The 22,198-nt window shown below is 35.3% G+C and overlaps 1 protein-coding gene across 2 annotated transcripts in view; it reads left to right on the top strand.

The window, feature by feature from the left end:
* Positions 1–11,100: 11,100 nt before the first annotated feature.
* The window catches only part of cfap91 (cilia and flagella associated protein 91), a 22,879-nt gene continuing 11,781 nt past the window's right edge, over positions 11,101–22,198 (top strand). For both annotated transcript variants that reach the window (XR_007828391.1, XM_051118844.1), the window contains exons 1-13: positions 11,101–11,234; positions 11,357–11,433; positions 13,181–13,338; positions 15,297–15,368; positions 16,048–16,104; positions 16,227–16,411; positions 16,599–16,776; positions 17,239–17,396; positions 19,585–19,767; positions 20,531–20,664; positions 20,760–20,873; positions 21,881–21,952; positions 22,027–22,173. Coding sequence is in view for 1 of the 2 variants with exons in the window: in XM_051118844.1 (XP_050974801.1) it covers positions 11,144–11,234; positions 11,357–11,433; positions 13,181–13,338; positions 15,297–15,368; positions 16,048–16,104; positions 16,227–16,411; positions 16,599–16,776; positions 17,239–17,396; positions 19,585–19,767; positions 20,531–20,664; positions 20,760–20,873; positions 21,881–21,952; positions 22,027–22,173 (1,626 nt within the window). In the remaining variant the exon portion in view is untranslated. The remainder of the gene's footprint in view (positions 11,235–11,356; positions 11,434–13,180; positions 13,339–15,296; positions 15,369–16,047; positions 16,105–16,226; positions 16,412–16,598; positions 16,777–17,238; positions 17,397–19,584; positions 19,768–20,530; positions 20,665–20,759; positions 20,874–21,880; positions 21,953–22,026; positions 22,174–22,198) is intronic.

Genomic DNA, 22,198 nt, shown 5'->3' with positions numbered 1-22,198 from the left:
TTTGGCAGTGTGTGATGTGTTGATGGCGATTATTTACTGGTTAATTTTGTTTTATTTAGCTGTCAGAATGATGAGATTATGTGACTTTATAATCTACAAACCTACGAAAGAGGCTGTTTCATTTCTATTCATTCTTTGCTAACGTTAAGTAGGGGATCACTACAAAGTCACAAGCACAAAATGAATCTTAAAAGGCTGATCAAGACATTTTTACCGTGAAGGGGTTCATTTTTAATAATGACAGTGTGGCTATACCTGTACATTATTAGGCTAATTACACAGCTACAGCTTAAAGGGGTCATCGGATGCTAAGATCACTTTTACATGTTGTTTGAACATTAATGTGTGTTGACAGTGTATGTACAAATCTACCCTATAATGATAAAAATCCATGCAGTGGTTTTTAATTAATCTGTAAAAATAATATCCCCTTTTTCAAATCAAGCCGTTCTCAGATGCCTGTCGTTGTAGCGTCACACCAACAGAGGCCTCTCCCATGATAGTTGATTGACATGAGTGTTTTACCTCAGATCACCTGTCACAGTCCGCCCTCTTTGTTTTGATGCCAGAGCAGGGATGTTAGACAAGAATATCTCAGATTGAGCGATTGAGGTGTTGTGTTGCTGGATGTAATAATGAACATAGTGGTCGTCATTTACGTTCATAATCACTGCGCTGCTTTGTTTACAGCGGTAATCAGGGGAACGCTGTATTATTAGTACACTGTAAAAATAAAAAACACAATTTGTTGAATCAGCTTACAATAATTTGTTACCCTGCTGCCTTAAAATTTTAAGTTCAGTCAACTAAAATAGGTTTAGTCAACTTGAAATGTTAAGTTGTACTAGGTAACAACTTAGATATTTGTGTTTGCTAAACTTAACAGATGGGTAAGTAACCCAGCTGCCTTATAATTTTAAGTTGATTCAACTCAAATATCTAAGTTGTCACTTAGTATAATTTAACATTTAAAGTTAAATAAACTTTTTTTGAGTTGACTGAACTTAAAATTTTAAGGCAGCCAGGTTACAAATTATTTTAAGTTGACTCAACAAATTGTTTTTTACAGTGTAGGGGTGGGAGAAAAAAATCGATTCTCCGATGCATCGTGATTCTCTCTTAAACGATTCTGAATATTTCAGAATCAATTCTGGGCTTGTTTTTCCATGTGGCACGTGTGCGCGCTAGTGACGTGGTGGAAATATTGAAAACTGAGAGTGTGATGCATAGTGATATTGAGTTGATAATGAAAATGGAATTGAATCATGAAACCAATGAAGATTCACACCCCTGCTTTTAAGATGGCAGTACTGACATACAGAAATTCCAATTATAAACAAAAAGCAAATAAACTGCAATTTTGTTAAAAATAAAAATCGGAAATGTAGATCAAGAATCGTTTTGGAATCGGATCTTGACTCCCAGAATCGGATCGGTTCGAGATGCCTGAAGATTCCCACCCCTAATCATTAGTCCATAACCGCCAGCTGCTGGCAGAGACTGAAAGCATTGTTTTATTTGTAATAAAATAATGGTAATAAAATAACTTTTGAACAAACAAGTAATGTTTGAACTTAATATTTGTTAGGCTAGTAGGTTTTGCTGTGATATTGAAATTGGAATCGAGAACTGTACAATTTAATTGGTATATAAAATTTTGATGTCATATAAGTTTATTTATTAAAATAAAAGATAACATGGGTCAAAACAATATTAACAGCAACAATTGTTTATTTTATTTATTTATTTATTTTTTGTGGCAGGGCCAGTGAAAAATTTGACCGGGCTAGTAAAAAGTTGAAACACTGGCCCGACCAGGCCAGTAGAAAAAATCCTTAGCGTTGAGCCCCGCTGGAGAAACCTAAAAATATCTGCCAGATCCCATCCAAGCTGACAGAGCTAGAGAGGTGAAGAGGTGAGAAGAAGAATGGCAGATAATTGCCAAATGTTGATGTGCAAATCTTGTTGCATCACACCCAGAAAGACTTGAGGCTGTAAATGTGCTTTAGCTAAGTACTCAGTTAAGGGTATTAATTCTTATGCAATGTACTTATTTCAGTTTTTTATTTGTAAAAAATGTATGAAGTTGTAACAATTCTGTTTTTGCTTTGTCATTACGGTGTATGGAGTGTAGACTGAAGAGGAAAAAAAGTTATTTAAAGCAGTTTAACGTAAGGTAGCGACAGAACAAAACATGAAAATATATGAATACTAAATATATGAATACTTTTGCAAGGCACTGTAAATTATTTTATTGCCATACTGTTACCTTTACTATGTCCACCAATCGACAGATCAACAGTATGGAGTTACAATCATGTGTATGGAACCACCCCACTGAAAAAATAAAACTAAAAATAAATAGATAAATAAATAGAAGCCGTCACAGAAATTCTAATACTTTCCACTACAAATACCACTACAAACATTACAAACCATCCATTTTTAACCATTAAAAAAATGGTTTTCTATAGTGTGTTTTGGGACATATTTCATGAGGATTTAGTAGTTTTAACAAGCCACCAAAAGAAGGTGATCAGTTACCAATAGAAACCAACAGGCACCATTACAGTTTCCATTAAAACCTGCACAATTCCTATTATAACCAGTAAAACCATTGCCATGTTTATTTATTTATTTTTTTTTTTTCCTGCAGGGCAGTGTGAGCTTTTAGATGTGTTGAATATGTGACCACCAGATCAGATGTGAAGTGTATTCTAATAAAAACTATTAGAACTAAGTAAAAAGTACCAATATTTTTACACTAAATCATTCATTTTTAAACACTATTTCTGTAAAATGGGGGGTTATTAATTAATACGTCTAGAATTATTATTTTATAATTGCTAAATAAGTATTTACGTGGATTAGCCCTAGAAAATCTGCTGTTTTTTGTTAGTCATTCATATTTTGTGTGGCTATTTGCATACATTCATTATTCATTCATGATGATTAAGTGGGGGACAACGGCTGTTTCATAATAGATTTGAACGTCTTGTTCGACTCACGCGATGCAGGGCGAAATGTGACAGTCGCATGTAAATGTCAGCGACAGCAGAAAGACGGCTTTAGATGATCTTACAGTTAATAGCAGTAAGAAAAATAGCCCATTTCAACAAAGAAAACAAACGGCTTAGCAATGACAGTATTAAACATGGTTTTGTGTGTTTTTGCGTCTGTCCTTTTTGAGCCATCTAAGCTTATGTTAAAATGAGTACAGAGGTCCTCCATTTTTACAGTTATCTGTAGCTAAGCTTTTGAGATGTATAAGCACCAATGCCAACAATTTGTATTAAAATAAAAAAATAATTCAATAAATTAAGAATCCAGATGTGATAACTCAAGCAAACAAACAAACAAATAAATAAATAAGCTACTGGAAAGGTATTAAAGACATAGTTCACAAAAATAAATAAATAAATAAATAAAACAAACAAATAAATAAATAAATAAAATAAAATAATACTCTTTAACTATTTATTCACTATCATGTTGCTTCAAAACTGTTTGACTTAATTTTTGTGTAAAGATATGATACTTTGGCCGCTGTATGCCCATGCAATTGAAGTCAATGGGGTCCAAAACAACACTTTAGCCAAAAAAAAAAAAAAAGATTTTTTCAAAAATATAAATATATTTTTGAATTCAACATATGTGGTACTGGTTTTACTAACCTCCGTATTTTTCGTATCTCAGTAGGCTGAATTTGGCCAATTCTCAAGTTTCGGCGTATATGTAACTGAATTGCAGTTGCTGGACAACTCTTGCATTTCAAACGGGGTTATGAAAAATAGCACAGTCAGTTAATTCCTGTGCAGATGTTGTGCATAGTTCAGACAGATGCAGACACACAGGATGTGGTTAGCCATGCCCCACTCCAATCACATATGGATATTAGCCGTTGTCAGATCAAATGTGTGTTGGTGTGGTGAAATGTCTGATGAAATGCTACAGATTAGAAAAAGCACACTCTTTGCAATCTGCAATGCAATCAGAAGTGACCTTTTTCCGCTGACATATAACAAAACCCATTCTCAACACCTTCCCCTCACACAAACACCCATCAGCTCTTGAGAGTTCATTGTTTACCTCTCTGCTGATTTTGCTGCATTAGCTCCGAAAAGAGCTTGAACCAAACAAGAAGTTGATTTGACCTTGCCAGTATGTCCTATGATTACACAATGAAAAAATTCCACTTATTATTAGTGGGGCTATTATTAGTTCGGCAGGAACACTCATCGCTCTGAAAGCGCTTGAGAATGAGTGTGCAGCAACTAGCTGAGGAAGTTCAACTGGGAATCATAATACAGAAAAATTATATGAGGCCAACAGGCCTCTGCATTTTACTGTGGTTTCCTCATCTTAGACATGAATGTACAACTGTGGTCTTCTGGGGTCCTTTATGTCTCAATGCGTGGTTTTTAGTTTAAGCTCGGTTTTGATTGCCACACAAGATATCAAGGAATATTACGTGTACAATAAAAAGTGTGTCAATGTTGGAGATGCATCAACACACGCTTGTACTTTAAATACATTAAAAAATAAAATATTACTTATATACTGTATACTATATGAGTGGGAGCAACTCACATCTGCACAGTCTGAGGAATCGTCCCAGAAATCACCTTTGCTAAAGTAGGTCATAGGAAAAATGTGTTGCTCAGTGGCTGCTCCTTCATAGCTCACATTTATATTTAAATACCCTCATCCAACTGTTTCAAATGGGGGTTTTCACAGTGATGCAAAAGTCGCTCAAGCAGCTGTAGCGACAACAAGGTCTTGTAAGAAATGCAGGTGTTTTGTAGTTGGATGTAAGAGTGAACATGAGAGTCTTATGAACATCAGAGTCACTGAGGACGCAGTGGATTCGTTTTGTTTTTGATGGTAATGCGCCACCAAACACACAAAAAATGGAAGATAGGGGTGGAATGAGCAGCAGCTCATTATTATTTAAAGAGACCTGAAACGGGTCACTGTGAACAGAGCTGTTTCTGACAAGGTAAAAAGGGTGTTGTTTTACACAAACATTGAGGAATTTTAACCAAAGTATGTTGCAGACATTTCACCAAGACCCTGAATCATACCAACTTCTGGAAAATGAGGATTCAACATCCCCTTTTCACACTGTGCTTAAACCAGGTTAAGGTTGTTGTAAACCCGGTTTGTAGAAAACAGACAGTTCTGGTCCTTGATTCTGATTGGTTGAGCCGCATTGTTTTTTAGTCAGCAGGCTAAAGCGATATCTCTCTGACCGCCTGGAACGCTATTCCAACAGAGGGGAAACTGTGAAAAACGTGATTGGGCTAGCTTTGGGCTAGGCTGGTTTTGTTTCACAGACCTGGCAACCCTTCCCCCAGGCCCGAATTAAGAACACATAGGGCCCTGGGGCCATAACAAACCCAAGGGCCGCCCAGTAGCCTATCTTGGTGCCACAATGTTTTCTACAATAATCTTTTTTTTTTTTTTTTTTTTTTTTTTTTTTATCAAATCAACACAGAGATACAAGAAGTATACACACTAAATATTCCAGGCTACAACACATTAAAATAATAAATACATTAACACCAGATATATAAAGTAAAAGCAAACAGAAGCAGCAACAATGTTTGAGCATATACAGCTCTCTTAAGGCAATGCTATCTCATGACCAATTCATACAAATTCGTACAACCTCACCTGTACAATTTTGTATGATCTGTCTAAACCCCAGAGACGGGTATGTTTAGAGGCGGGGTTAGGTGTAGATCATCCGTATGAGTTAGCCACTTTGTAAAATATGTACGAATTGCCATGGTGCTAAAATGCAGCCCATCTGACCCACACAGTCCCTCATAAATGTTTTGCTGGGGTTAGGGCAATTGGAATAAGGAATTTATCAATAAATAATGGACAAAAACAAATTATACTTTTGAAAACTTGCATTTAACAATATTATTATTCCATTATATTGCAGGCTCCTAATTACTGAATTCATATTTTTCTGAAATTAAGGTTTATTAGAACTATTAAACTCTCCTTTATAGTTGCCCTATAATAAAAAGCAAATTCTTGAATCCAGGTTTCAAACATTCGGGATGTGTGGGCTAATTCTTGAATATAGGTTTGTAAACATTCAGGATGTGTGTGCATCATGATTGCAGAAAACCCCGTATACTGTAAAAAACAACTTGTTGAGTCAACCTAAAATAATTTGTAACCTGGCTGCCTTAAAATTTTAAGTTCAGTCAACTCAAAAACAGTTTATTTAACTTGAAATGTTACATTATACTAAGTGACAACTTAGATATTTGAGTTGAATCAACTTAAAATTTTAAGGCAGCTGGATTACCAATCTGTTAAGTTTAGCAGACATTAATATCTAAGTTGTTACTTAGTACAATGTAACATTTCAAGTTGACTAAACTTATTTTAGTTGACTGACCTTAAAATTTTAAGGCAGCAGGGTAACAAATTATTTTAAGTTGACTCAACAAATTGTGTTTTTTTTTATTTTTTACAGTGTAGAGATAGCCTTTACAGCTACAGAATTACACGGATACGGTCCAAATAGTTAAATTTAAAAAGACCATAGATTATATTGATTAGATGTCATTTTCAAAATGCCCAGCGATATGTTAGATGGTAGGATAGTCTTACAGATACAAAACAAGCATGATGTTTTTTTGTGGGCGGAGCCTATCTGGTGACAGAAAATGACGTTTTTTAAGTGGCAGTCTATGGAGCCATGGAATAAAAGAATAAAAAAGGTCAATTTGATTTATTTCATTCTGTCTTTTCCCCTTGGCTGAGAATAGGAGTTTATATCCCACACTTCTGGCTTTTTTCCCCCCTCAGAATTGACAAACTCACTATTTTTGAGTTAAATTGAGTTATAAAGTCTGAATTAGGAGATATAAACTTGCATTTGCAAGAAAAAAAGTCAGAATTGTGAGATAAAATAAATAAATGTTATGTAAAAATGTTATAGGTAATAGGTTTATATAATATTTCATGCTGTAAGTGTAGGGCTAATACAATACGTCCCCTATGAACAGCATATGTGAATATTATGTAGACCTATTGTTTAAATCAAATTTATGCTTTAAAAGTAGAGCAATAGTAGCAGTTTTCTGCAACCACTATGCACGCATGCAAGTGACGTAACTGTGACGTCTACTCCAAATGGGTCTATATAATTAATGGTTGCACGATACGATTTCTATTGTGTTTTTTTTTTTTTTTCACTCTATGACTGTAGGCGGCGCTAGCATTTCCTTTGTAAGTGCTGCACTTACAAACAACTTTAATATGCATTTTACAGAGTCAAGATGAAAGGAAAATACCATCTAAACTTTCCTGAAGAGTCAGTTCCCCTTAAAAAAACATTCATATAAACCCCCACCCGCAAGTGTATCGTTTAACATCTCAACTGACTTGAATCATCTTAATTTTAAACCAGCCCATTGTGCATAGTTACATCCGTAGTGGTAATATATGTATAGTGGCTAACAGTGCCCCGTAGTTGTTCTGAATTCACTGTAAACCACTTCTTGGAACTTACTGCTTTATTATAAAATCAATAGTCCTGACGCAGGACTATTGATACTGATGTAATAAGGTCAAAGGTGTTTGTTTATAGAGTAATTTTCAACGGCTTCAGATGCAGCTGAACCAATCAGACTCAAGAACCATAACTATCTATTTTATAAAGAATGTTACACACATGTGATTTAGAAGCAGTGTTAAAACTGCTGTTTACAGGTTATGAAACCTGCTGCGAAGCAGGGTTAGCACTGTGTTTGCAATGTTAACCAAACATTACGGTTCCAAACATGTATAGTCTGCAAAAATAAGAGGATGCGCAAATCATTATGTAAAAGTTGTGTGCTGCGTTCATCCAATCAGTAACACTGACTCTGCAAATATGCAAAATACAGAGTTTAAGAATGCAAAGTGTGAAATTTCAGCTTACGAATATCAAGGGTTAAATGTTAACCCTATGTAAATTATGACCAGTGTCAAACTAGACGAAAGATAAAACCGGATTTTGTTTATCAGGGGTTTAAAATGACACAGTGTTAACTATTTCAAGTGTTAAAAGTGTGAAGAACATTGAAATAATCTGAAAAACCTTTCTTCTATAAGATGTTAAAGGTTCTTGATGAAACCACAGAGGCCAAGAAAGAGCCTTTATTTTGAAGAGTGTATCAATTTAGTTATGTGATGAATAGTAGATGAACAAAGGTTTTTTTTTTTTTTTTTTTTTTTTTTGATCTCATATTTCAATGTAGCTATTTTGAGTGGAGACTTTCATATCTTAACAACTCTTGGTACAGTCATTTTTGAATACATGGGGAATGTTCTGAAACAAGTTTTAATTTCCAAACGTGATGTATTAATATGCTTTATTATATTTAATGTACTGTGTTGAATAAATAAATGTTTGTTGGTAGCTCTGATGTGTTTCTCCCTGTAGAAAAAAGAACACCCACACGAACACACATTTAATGTGTGCAAACTTAAGAACACAAGCCACAAACAAACGATCCACTAAAATGTTACTGTGAAGTCTGTGTCATTTACGGCAAATCAGATCATCTGCGGCGAAATGCAGTGTAATGGAGGAGCATAAGGTACTTTCGGTTGATGTGCGAACGTGTGAGCATGTATCACACCACCTCTCAGCTTCACTCTATCACGAGAACAGACAAGTGCAGCCATTAGAGTTAATGCTTCTCTGCCACCAGGGGTTGGAATCAGTTGCAGGCTAACCTAACCACATGCTGTTAAAAAAAACACGACCGCAAGTTTATTGTTCTCACACCAATGAATATTTCGAAATTGTGTCATAATAATAAGTCAATGAGTTCACTATTGAGGATGTGTTATAACAATGAGGGTGTTTCCATAGGGAAGAAAAAACGTATTACATCATCTATAGATATTATATACTTTAGTATTAAGTTTACATACTATAGTATTAAAAGAGATCTCAACAATGTCACAAACTGCACTCCGCTATTAACATTTGAAACTTTTAACACATTACTATTACAGTAAACAGAAGGTTCAAATCTCCTGAGCTATATGACAAACAACCTGAGTAATAAAAGTTTCCTATGAATCAAGGTATATACTCTATATGTTAGCACGTTTAGTATGATTCAGACAGCATGATTTAAGACTCATTTGCAAAGTTTAACTTCATCACATTGACAAAAACACTACATCAGAATGTCACAGAAACGCAGGGCCAAATCCAGTGAACGGGACAAATTAAAACGAGTGAACGAAAATAAGACCTGAATTTCGTATAACGTCAAAACTTTACAAAACCAAATGACACTCAAGATATTTCGCAAAGCGGAAGTAAGCTATTTGTGGTGAATATGGGAGTATTCTCTTTCATTGGCCTCTTTAGGTAAAAGCAAATAACGGGCTTAACATGTTTTGGCGACCTCTGTTGACAAGAAACGTGCACTGCAAACTGGTTTTTTTTTTATATATTGAGATATCACCCATTCTTGGCTATTCTTAGGGCGAAACAATCATCTTTAAAACTGAGAGTTTATAATGTTAGTTTGTAATATAATTACATGATAGGTTATATTTAAGCAATACCACACAAGGCCTGGTTTAGCAGACAGGATTAGGCCATAGTTCAATTAGGACATTTAAGTATTTTTTATAAACAAGCCTTGGAAAAAACATTACTTGAGTCAAAACAGAGGCACTGATACATTTTAAGATCAGTCAGTGCAAGTTTCTTTCAGTTGAAACAGCTCAGACTTACATTTTAGTCTGGGACTAGGCTTACTGTAAGCCTTGTCTGTGAAACTGAGGGGGTTGTATGCTGTTGTGATTGATATTCACTGAACAACTGTGCTGTAAATGTGAAACTGCTTATATATAACATATTATGTTAAGTATATTGCAAAATTACATTCTGAACTCTCATAAACTCACACATGATCTTATTCAAATGTTTGTCATGACTTAGTACTCAAACCTTAAGGCACTGTTATTCAAAAAACTACTGGAAAATTATTCCATTTAGTACTGCCACACCATGGCGTTGCTGTTTACAAACACTACACAACATTAAAATTAAATGATAGCATTTAAAATAAAATATATGTGGCCTATACTTAGATGTGAGGTTAGACTGTAACATCACAAAAATGACAACTGCACATTTTTGACAGTTAGAAACTTGGATGTAAAACAACTCACAGCCAAGATTTAAAAAAAAAAAATATAAAATAAAATAACATTTTTAAACATTTTTTAGTATTGTCACAGCCAACATGATAACAAAAATGTATACCTTGGCCGATTAAAAAAAAAAAACTAAAATTACCATAATTAAAATCTTATTTATAAATGTTCAAACAAATGTAATAATTGAAAAAAATAAATTGATCCACCTTATTTTTACCGTAAGAGCGGTCTGACGTCGAGTCTCATCCATATCCAGCTATTTTTAGCTGTACAAAACAGCTGTTTTTGCTGCTTGATATTGCAAATTGGTGTGTCTTAACATATTATCGTATATATTATTATCTTAATACATCTATCTTATGTTTTACCGTTTACTGCACGATGTGACAGGCCTACTTCCGCGTTGAAGAATACAACCTAAATAAATATATATATATATATATATATATATATATATATATATATATATATATATATATATATATATAAAAATTATGGTTTAAAATCTTAAATGTTTTAAAATAAACATATAACTTGAATATGCTTAAATCTAAGACAGGTCGGGCACCACATACCAGAAATGGAGTTTGTAAATTGATATTGTTAAATAAAAAATAATAAAAAATAAAAATACCAGAAATGAACCGATTGATCAATACAAAGTAAGATGTTCAGTTTACCTTACAGTATATCTGCAAGTTCATGATACATCATGCAGTCTGTCTGCATCCACAAGTTTATGTTAATTACGAATGAATAAATTAACAAAAATCTCCAAAAATGTTTTGGAGATGTATGAGGATTTGGAGGATTGTCGTGGGTTTGTTTTGACCGCCCCCTAGCGGTGTGATAGCGGTAGTGACGTGGTCGGATGTTTACTATCTCCATGGTAACCATTACCCCAATCTCTTACAAATGAAAGACATACCTGTTAAAAGCAAACATGAGCGTCTCTGTGACACGCACATATCAGAAGAAAAATGAGGGCAGTGGTAAGGGATTCAGACAACAGAGGACGTATGATTATTTGTACGGTGAGTTACGTGTGAACATTTTAGAGCTGCAAATCATTGGCTTATTTGACCATTAATACGGGTCTTATAAGAAACTAGGCTGTATTATTAGGCTAAATTGTGTATGATGGTGTTGTTTTTAGACCCAGTATACACACTGTCAGCTGATGTGGATCATGCCAGGGAAAACCTTCGAGCCCATGCCTCAGTTGATCGAGTGGTAAGTTGAAAGACCCTCAAAAGTGACCCACCACAGCTCTTCGCGTACTAAAATGTTTCAGATCAGATGTTTCACATTTATGTAGCGAGTCCTTGAACTGCAGTCACGTTAGATGTTGTGCTGCTACTTCTGTGTAAACACTAGCAACCGGAAAACACAAAAACAGTGTCGTTTTCCACTGCGAAATTAAGTTCAAGTTTGATGAACTCTGACTGACTTGTGATTGGGCAAGAGGAAGTACATTTAGCCAAAACAGGATTTACAGTACGTTAACACATAGAAACACATTTTAAGTAACAAGCTTCAAAACATGCATGTTTGCAGTGTTGAAATAGTCCAAATAAAGTTGTGGAAAATAGCCTACAATTTAGCATACTTTTAAAAAATAGTACTTGTTACAGAAATAATACACTAATAATATAATTTCATGCAATTACATAATTACTATTATTGTCTTTGGAATAAAGTGTATTGCCAGATTTACTGACAAGCATTTATTTTAAACTAAAACATACTTACATGTTTTAAATATAATTAAATATATCTGTAATTTCACATTTGTAACGAACTTTAAATATAATATTGACAAACACTACAATTCAAATTATAATCCAGACACATGTGCTTTAGTATGTTAGTCAACACATCAAAATAAGTGTGCTTCTTTAAGTCATGACAAAAAAAAAAACTTTTTATGTGAATTAATATAAACCTCAAGCACATTTTTCAATCCACATGTGGCGTGATTAGACTACAAGTTATAAATATTTTTTTCTAAATGAATAAAAAATCTAATACTTGCAATTAATTTACTGCGTACCCAAAAAAGATTACATGCTGAGATACTGAGCACTTTATTTTGGAACATGAAATAAAAAGATGATTGCGAATATCTTGGCTTGTAATCCTTAAAATTAATAGCAGTGAAGTGGTTATTTTGCATTATTACAGGACTCCCTGAAATACTTGATTCTGATTGGCCAATCGCCGCATTCTGTGGTCATATATTTAGGTATAATGATCAGTAAATAGTAAGATAGATATTTGTCCCTGGCAGCCAGTTTCCTACATTGTGCTAGTTTCATGTCTCTCAGATCACCCCACAGTCTCTTCTCACACACTTTCAACTCAAATTAATATTTTAGTTTATTTATTATTTTACTTATATTTACTTATTATTTTACTCCTTTATCATTTTGTACAATGTACAGCCAGTCATTATCACATTATAAATTCTCTCTTGTGTATGGCAGTCTGGTCATTAGTGAGAAATGAAAATTATGAGAAATTTAGAGCTGAACAAATTCCTTTCTTTTATCTCATGCCCTTAGTATTCTCAGAATTTTGCTGGTGAACACAAAAACATTTATCTGAAAATATTTAATTGCACAAATGGCAAAGAGATAACAAGGTTGAAATCTTTGCTAAGCTAAAGTTCCCATTGACTCATTGAGGTTTACTGTGTTGTGATGTAATTCGGTTATATAGAAAAGAATGAAGGAATGAAAAGTGAGGAATGAAAATGTCCCTGATCTTTGGAAATAAAGGTTTATTGTCCTATGAAAACATTTAGTAACTTCCTGAACTCAAAACCTCTTTCCCAGAAATTAAATGTATCCTTTTATAGAAAGTAAAGTGGAGAGGCATTTCGTTCTGTACTTCAAACATTATAAACACAACAATAAATAATGAAAATGTGTGTTATGAGCTTTTAAGAGTACAAACAGTTGTGTTTTGTCTCTATCAGCGGAAGGTCCCTGAGTTTAACTCCATGTTTAGTAATCTGCCACATCACCCCCGTTTTACCTTGCGCCTTGAAGCCACTGACCCTGTGCCTGCGTTCATTGATCGGCGTTGGCGGGGCTATGCAGAACAGAAGAGACAGGCCCTGCAGCGACTGACAGGGTAAGATTCACCCAGTCTGCACACAAGACAATAGTCCTTTATGAATATTATATTAGATAGATGAATCTCGCAGGAAAACGAAGAAATGATTTTCATGAAGAAAATAAATCTATTTTTATTACCACCTTTTTTTTTTGCATTATGACTTGAGCTGTTTTCTTTATTTGAGTTTTCTTTTTAAGAGTTTTCTTTTTTGCAAACGTTTTGGTATTCACGTGCATATTGTTTTTGTTTGCACTGCAACAACACAAAAACAAAAGAAAAGTCAAACTTGATCAAATTTCTCACACAACTCTGAAATAAACTGGACAAAATTTTTGGCACCTTGTCAAAATTGTAAGAAACAATTGTTTTTCAAGCATGTGATGCTCCTGTAATTTGTATTTAGACTCACCTGGGGCAAGTAACAGGTGTGGGCAATAAAAGTCCATCTCCAGACATCTTAATGTTCCTGTGTCCACTGTGCGCAATATCATCAAAAGGTGTACAGCCCATGGCACTGTAGCTGTAACCTCCCTGGACGTGGATGGAAGAGCAAAATTAATGAAAAATCACAACAAAGGATTGTTTGAATGGTGGATAAAGAACCCCGATTAACTTCCAAACAAATTCAAGCTGATCTGCAGACACAGGGTACAACAGTGTCAGCTCGCACTATCCGTCACCATCTGAATGAAAAGGGACGCTATGGTAGGAGACCCGGGAGGACACCACTGCATAAAAAAGCAAGACTGGAGTTTGCCAAAACTTATGTGACAAAACCACAATCCTTCTGGGAGAATGTACTGTGGACAGATGAGACAAAAGCAAAGCTTTTTGGTAAAGGACATCGTGGCATTGTTTACAGAAAAAGAAATGAGGCCTTCAAAGAAAAGGACACAGTCCGAACAGTCAAACATGGTTCAAAGATGTTTTGGGGTTGCTGCTTCTGGCACTGGATGTCTTGACTGTGTGAACGGTATCATAAAATGATGATTACCAAAGAATTTTGGGTTGCAACATAGTGGCCAGTGTCAGAAAGCTGCGTCTGACCAGAGGTCATGGGTCTTCCAACAGGACAATGACCTGAAACACACTTCAAAAAGCACTCAGAATGGTTACAAACAAAGTGCTGGAGAGTTCTGAAATGGCCAGCAATGAGTCCAGATCTGAATCCCATAGAACACCTGTGGAGAGATCTCAAAACAGCAGATGGGAGAAGACATCCTTCAAATCTGAATGACCTGGAGCAGTTTGCAAATGAAGAGTGGTCTAAAATTCCAGTAGAGAGGTGTAAGAACTCATTCATGGTTACAGGAAGCAATTGATTTCAGTTATTTTTTTCCAAAGGGGGTGCTACCAAATGTTAAGTTAAGGGTGCCAATAATTTTGTCCAGTGCATTTTTTGGGTTCTGTGTGGAATTGTATCAGATTTGACTTTTCTTCTCTGTTTTTTGTGTTGTTCCAATGCAAACATGTGAGTACCAAAACATTTGCAACAATTTTCTGAGAGAAAGATTGCATTTTCAACAGAATTGCAAGGGTGCCAATATTATTGGCCATGACTGTATATATATATATATATATGGTTTTTAAAATTTATTTCTGTGATGCAAAGCTCATTTTTCAGCATCATTACATGCTTCAGTGTCACATGATCCTTCAGAAATAATTATAATATGCTGATTTGGTGCTTAAGAAACATTTATTCTTAAGATTAATGTTAAAAACAGTTGTGCCACTTATTGTGGACAGAGTGCTACTTTTTTCCAAGATGCTTCAATGCATAGCATTTATGTGAAATGGGGATCTTTTGTAGATATCTTTACTGTCACTTGATCAATGAAATGCATCCTTGCTGAATAACTGTATTTTTTAACAAATGGAAAAACATACTGGCCCCAAACTTTTGAGTGATAGTGTATGCTGCATATGCTAATATGAATTAATAATCCTTTATAATTTTGTGTCTGTGTAAGGGTTGTGTCTCAGATACATAGACCAAACCATGCAGATGTGACAGGAACGGACCGCTGGAAGTTTTTCAAACGGTATGATATATAGAAAAATGAGTGTGAATGACACTAACTAAACATTTTGAGAATTTTTTTGACAGTTAAATTGAACCCTGGGTATTGAGACTTGCATGGCTTAATATAACACAAATGATGTATCTTACTGAAATATGAAGAAGAAAACCCACAAAAGATTTACGTTATTTAAAAATCCACGTTTTATACATATTTTGGACTATAGGGGGCGCCTTTATTTCAGTGACGTGAAATGTTTGCACTAGGTGAGCTACTGCTGCTACCTGTTGCTGTCTTTACCGCAACACAACTGGGAAAATAAAATACCGATACGATGACCGCAGCTACTGAAAGAGCTTACAGGTGGCGATGGATATAAGCACAGGCTTAAACCAAATGGTGTACCATCGATTTTTCCCCACAAGGAGTCTAAATGCCAATGAGTGAAACTCCTTCAGTGGCTGCGGTGTCATGACAAGCATTGGCATGTTTACATCCTACCAGGATGACATCTAGCGTTTCTTGTCTCTGTCATTTGGAAGCTCATTTAATAACATGGGTTTTCTTCTACATATTGCAGTAAGAGATTATCATTTACATTATATTGAGCCATACAAGTCTTATTACCTGGGGTTCCCTTGTAAGTGTACAAATAATAATGTTTTTCTCTTTCACTTTCTTCCCTCTTTTTTTCTCGCAGTCCTCTTATTCCTTTTGCTCAACAGATTCCTCCTGATGTTGTATTTGCTTTGCCAAAGTAAGTCAAGCGGTGCTTCAGCCCTACTCTGTTAATAAAGTTTAATACAATACCTATGATCTACCAAAAACTGGACTTTCCTGCTATCTTTCTATGCATCTGTCTCCCCACTATTCTCACAGATCTGACCTCCTTTCTGCTTCGGATGGAGATGAAAAGCGGTCCCCCACTCCGTTCCAGCGGAGCGTGGGAGTTCAGACTGATTATCGTGAGAGTGAGACACAAACAGACCCTTTCACTCCAGACTATGCAGTTCGTCCTGGGACAGCCCCCCCTGAGCTGCTCACACTGGCCACACTCACATGGGGTAAACAGCATATAATATAATAATAATAATAATACATAATAAGTGTCTCTCACCAGGTGCCTTATCTAATCAGCTCCTATACAGGTTATCAATGAGACAATGTTGTGCACACTTTCACATGTGTAGCTTGAAGCGTTTGTGTTCCAACAGTTGCAGAGAGACAGGACTAACAGTGGTTTGTTTTCAGGCCATGGGCTGCCTGCAGGGCTGGCAGAGGTAGAGATGATTGAGAGGGCAAGAATAAAGAGAGCTTGGGAGGCAACTCTGCCCCCGCTGAATGACCTCTCTCAGCTGGACAAGAGGAGAAGGATGATGGAGGAGATGGAGAGGAAGGAGTGGGCCTTCAGAGAGAAGGAGATTGAAAAGTGAGCACTGCTTATATATATATAGATATATAGTTCACTCACACATTATTTGCAGTGGTTTCTCATCATAACAAAATGCTTTGAGCTGAATAAGGTGGATATTTACCAAAAACAAAGTCTAAAGAAGGGGCTGTTCACATAGAACACATCAGAACACATTGCCAATCGCAACGCAGTGGGACAGCTAACCAATCACAACACATTTTGTTTTTCTGAAGGCGGGCCTTCATTAAACCTGGAACTAATCAAGCCATTTGTGCCAGGCTGGAAGAAATGCATTGTAATAATGTAAATTATGTTAAAAATAATGCATTTTTCGAAACCACCAAGCATGAAAGCATGTTCTAATACACCCCCAAAACAAAATTAAGACTTTGTAAAAGAGCATAATAGGACCCTTTAAATTTACTGTTACAAAACACAAACACATTTATGTTGACTGTTTATCATGTGTTTTGTTAGGCTGCAGGAGGCACGGCTGACCCTGCTGGTCCAGCTTCTGCGTCAGAGGGAGGAAAAGCAGGAGGAGGTCAAGATGGATCGACTGGATGTGAGCTTTTCCCAGCACCAGCAGGAGAAGGAGGCGCGACTTAAGAAGATACGCAATGACTACGTCATTTGTGAGGCCAAAGTCAGATAAATCATAGTTAGGCTATGTAACACTCAGAAGGACCCATTTTTTGACCATATACTCTAGATGCTACAAGAATGTGATTTTTCTATATTGATACAAATTTCCGTGCTTTCTGACCTGAAGCGTGACCTACATCAGTTGCGTTAATTCCAAAGAAAAAAAAAATTGTTTTGAATTAAATACATTTAAAATACCTGTATTTCATGCATAAATACCATAGCTTCTGACAGTGCTGCATGAGTTAGCAGTGCCATCTAGTGGTTATGTGGTAAATATCCCTGCATCTCACCTAGGCAAGAGCAAAATATAATTAAAATCAGTGTTGGCAAATACATGAAGCTATTTTACTTAGTAGCTGGTGTGATTATAAAAGGTCAAAGGAGTTGCAGTTTAACTACGTAGCCTAAATATATAGTCTGATGTGTCATAGTGAGTATTGCACTGTGTTCATTTATACGCGAGCAGCTCATGATCCAGAGTTTTCAGTGTTTCAAGCATGAAGCACTGGAAAAACATGACACATCCCAAAAAACAACACACATCCCAAATGTCCTCACCAAAATTTTGGGAACCGGTCTATATATCTTCTCAACAAAAGGGAAGCTTTAAGGTCTCCCAGCGGTTTTCCACTAAAATTAATAACTTTAAAATTATTAAGAATTATTATTACTATTATAATTTATTATTATTATTATTATTACTATTATAGTTTTTCTATTGCAGTGCAATAGTTTAATTGCAGCAGTAATATAAATATTTATTATTCTAAAAAATTACTTATTTTTATTATAAAAATATTATTATCATTGTTTTATTATTATTATTGTTATTAGATGGTTTACCATCTTTTTGTCTTTAGCTGATCATATTCTAGTATTACATAAAACATTGATAAAATAACCTTTAGCATAAATACATTTCAATCTCTTCAGACCAAAAAGTAGATGACTCGCTTTACCACGTTTACATACAGTGCCTTGCAAAGTTTCATATATTATATGTATTCATAACCACTTTTTGTTATGTTGCAGTCTTATGTTAAACTGCTTTAAATGACTTTTTTTCCACATCAATCTACACTTCATACACTATAATGACAAAGCACAAAACAGGTTTGTAACAACTTCGCAAATTTATTAGAAATAAAAAACTAAAATGATTCCAATGCATAAGTATTCATATAGTATTCATTCCCTTTTCTGAGACACTTAAAAATTAGTTCAGGAGCATTCATATCACTTGTAGATGTTATCACACTTCAAGTGGAGTTAAACTGTGGCAAATTCATTCAAATGAGTATGATTTGGAAAGGCACACACCTCTCAGTATAAGGTATAACAATTGGAAATGCATATTAGAGCAAAAACCAAGCCCAGAGGTCAAAAGACCTGCCTGTAGAGCTCAGAGAGAGGATTGCATCAAGACACAAATCTGGGGAAGAGTTCAGATAAAAATTCTGCTTTTACAGGTTTACAGAAGTATGTAGCCTCTATTATCCATAATGGAAGACGTTTGGAACACCTAGAACTCTACCTAGAGCTGGCCTCCTGGCCAAACTGAGCAACTGATACTTCAGTACTTATATTGAGAGGTGTGCACCTTTCCAAATCATACTCATTCATGAATTTGCACTTTTAACTCCACTCGAAGTGTAGTAACATTTACAAGCGATATGAGTGCTTCTGAGCTAAATTTCAAGTGTCCCAGAAAAGGGTATGAATACTTATGCAATGTAGTTATTTCAGTGTTTTATTTTTAATACATTTGCAAAGTTGTCACAATTCTATCTTGTGCTTTGTCATTATATTGTATGGAGCGCAGATTGATGTGGAAAAAAGTAATTTAAAGCAGTTTAACATAAGGCTGCAACATAAGACATAAAAAAAATGAAGGAGTATGAATACTTTTGCAAGGCACTGTACACACAAAAAGGAAAACTGTGCTTACAGTCTTTTATTCTATATTTTGGGAGGCATGATATAAAGCTATCATTCCTACAAAACCACTTATTCAAATCTTGAACTAAATGAAGCATAGCCTGTATTAAGAGCTGTCAGGACATTTGTGTTTTTAAACCATCTTACATATGTTTACATTGGATTATCCTGATTTATGAGATAATAAGCATGCAAAAACTGACATCATTTTATCTATCGTTTTCCTGTTTTTCACAGCAATGCGTAAGCTGCTGGCAAAACGGAGGAATGTGGAGGGAAAGCTGGAGAGACGTGATATTATAAAGGATTACTCAGATTATGGGTTTCAGACATATGCACCTCTTTCACGGATTGGCCAGATCCCTGACCGAAATTCCAACCGCAACGTGGTCAAGAGTCACTTTCTTAGCACGTATGAAGGTCTGCTTCTGTTTGCACAAGTTGTTTTCCTTACAACTATTTAGGATACAGTAAAGTTTGTTGGTAAATTATTTTTTTTTTAACTTTTAGAAATATTTACTAATGTGTAAATGGCATTTTTATTCTAATATATTCCTTTGTTCAATATGTTTGGATATTATTTATTTAGTTATTTTTGAACATGTTATCCATAAAAATCCCTTGCCTTGTTTTACTTATTACATGCATTAAGAGCCAAGGGTGCAAACTTTTGAACAGAATGAAGATGTGTACATTTTTCATATTTTTCCTAAATATCATATATTTTTGTTTCATTTAGTAGTGCTATTCAGAAGCTACAGAAGATACTTACATGTTTCCCAGAAGACAAATGAAGTTAAATTTACCCCAATCTTTAAATTCAAAAAGTTTTCACCCCCTGGCTCTTAATACATTGTTTTTCCATCTGGAGCATCAGTGAGCATTTGAACATTTTGTAATAGTTGCATTTGAGTCCCTCAGTTTTCCTCAGTTTGAAAAGATGGATCTTAAAATCATACAGTTTGGTTGGAAATGGTTCAAATACACAAAAATTCTGAAAAAAAAATAAAAGAATTTGATGGACCTGAGAATTTGATTTTTTTTTTTTTCTGAAAAAATGTAGAAAAAAATAAAATGCATTTTATTTAGTTTTAAATACGTTATTTTACAAGCACAGCCTGTTTAAGTTATAGCTGAAATTTGAATGACTATGGATTTAATACTGTATCTCTGTGTTTCTCAGGTCTGTTAGAACTGGAGGCAGGTCTTTCTCCATCTGTCATGGAGCCTCGAATCAAAGCGCCAAGACCTAAAGTGACTAAAGGCTTCATCTCACGCTCAGCCCGCAGAGAACTGGAGCTCATGAAGACTCATCAGGTAATGAGCAGCTGGGTGCTTTTCACACTTAATCAGAATGTGGGAGGAGGTGTATGAAGTGACATATATCCCCCTGAGCTCTCCTTTCCCACTAGGCTCTGAAGGAGGAAAAGGGTTGTGTGATGGAAAAGAAGCCACTGCGGTTCCTCTTTAAGACGGAAAAACCTGTTCCACGACCTCCAACCCCTGCAGTGGAAGACCCCCCAGAGGTACAGCCCTTGTTTATTCCATCTTCCTTCTAGAAAGATCTGGCTTTTGGTGAGAAAGTGTGCAGTTTGCGAGTCAAAACGTGTCTGTATAGGGGCGGTTTGGGTAGCCTGTGGGTATAAACACGCCTTTGTGATTCTCTAACCTAATGGTTTTCAGCTAGCAGGTCACTACCCAAATTTTGATTGCAGAACTTTCTGATAGCGTCAGCAAAAATAAAAGACACCACCCAGACCACATCACATACTCGTTATAATGAGGATAAAAAAAGGTTTGTGCCAAACAATGTTGGTATTTTTGTAGTGTACAATTATCGGATTTCTCAAAATGATAATTAACTATAACTAATTCACTTCAATTTTGATTTTAAAGACATTTTGGTTCACTTTGGTACTTTGTGCTACTTCTAAAAGACATGCAATTTCTCAAACATTCTTTTAAATGATAGTATTTCTTTAATAATTACTCTTTTCTGAAGTGCATTAGTTTTCACAATAGTAAAATTGTGCTCAAAGGCCCAACTCTAAAGTGATCTGAGGATACTACTTTCGGGCCCTGGACCACAAAACCAGTCATAAGGGCTCATTTAAAATAAAAAAGCAGAAAAAATAAGCCTTCCATTGATATGTGGTTTGTTAAGATAGGACAACTATTTGAAAATCTGGAATCTGAGGGTGCAAAAAATAAAAAAATAAAATATTGAGAAAATCGCCTGTAAAGTTGTCCAAATGAAGTTCTTAGCAATATATATTACTAATCATATGTTTCTATATATTTATGATAGAAAATTTATAAAAAAATCTTAATGGAACATGATCTTTACTTAATATCCTAATGATTTTTGGCATTAAAAAAATCAATAATTTTGAACCATACAGTGTATTTTTGGCTATTGCAGCAAATATACCCATGCTACTTACTTTTGTGGTCCAGGGTCACATTTATTTTATAATTCTCATTGTATGACACATCTATCATTCTGAGATATCAAATGTTGTGTCTATAACAGGGAGATGAGGAAAGGGAATTGGCCATTATCTTTCTGCAGAAAGTGCTCAGAGGAAGATCCACACAGAATCAGGTAAGGCCCAGAGTGTCGAGCGTGTTTTTCTAACTGATCGATGTGAATGGATAATGATATCTGATTGTTGTCAGATGTTCGAGGGAAAACAGAGACGTTTGGAACTGATTCAAGAACTGCGCACCACCCACGCACTGCAGAAGGAGGAACAGGACAAAAAGGAGGCGGAAAAACAGGTCACACTCGCCCTGCAGAGACAGAGAGACACCCAATCTGAAAGAGTAAGAACGGAGACATAAATGCTTA

The sequence above is a fragment of the Labeo rohita genome, chromosome 9, assembly GCF_022985175.1.
Source record: "Labeo rohita strain BAU-BD-2019 chromosome 9, IGBB_LRoh.1.0, whole genome shotgun sequence".
Taxonomy (NCBI): domain Eukaryota; kingdom Metazoa; phylum Chordata; class Actinopteri; order Cypriniformes; family Cyprinidae; genus Labeo; species Labeo rohita.
This window is presented reverse-complemented; position numbering and strand designations above follow the sequence as displayed.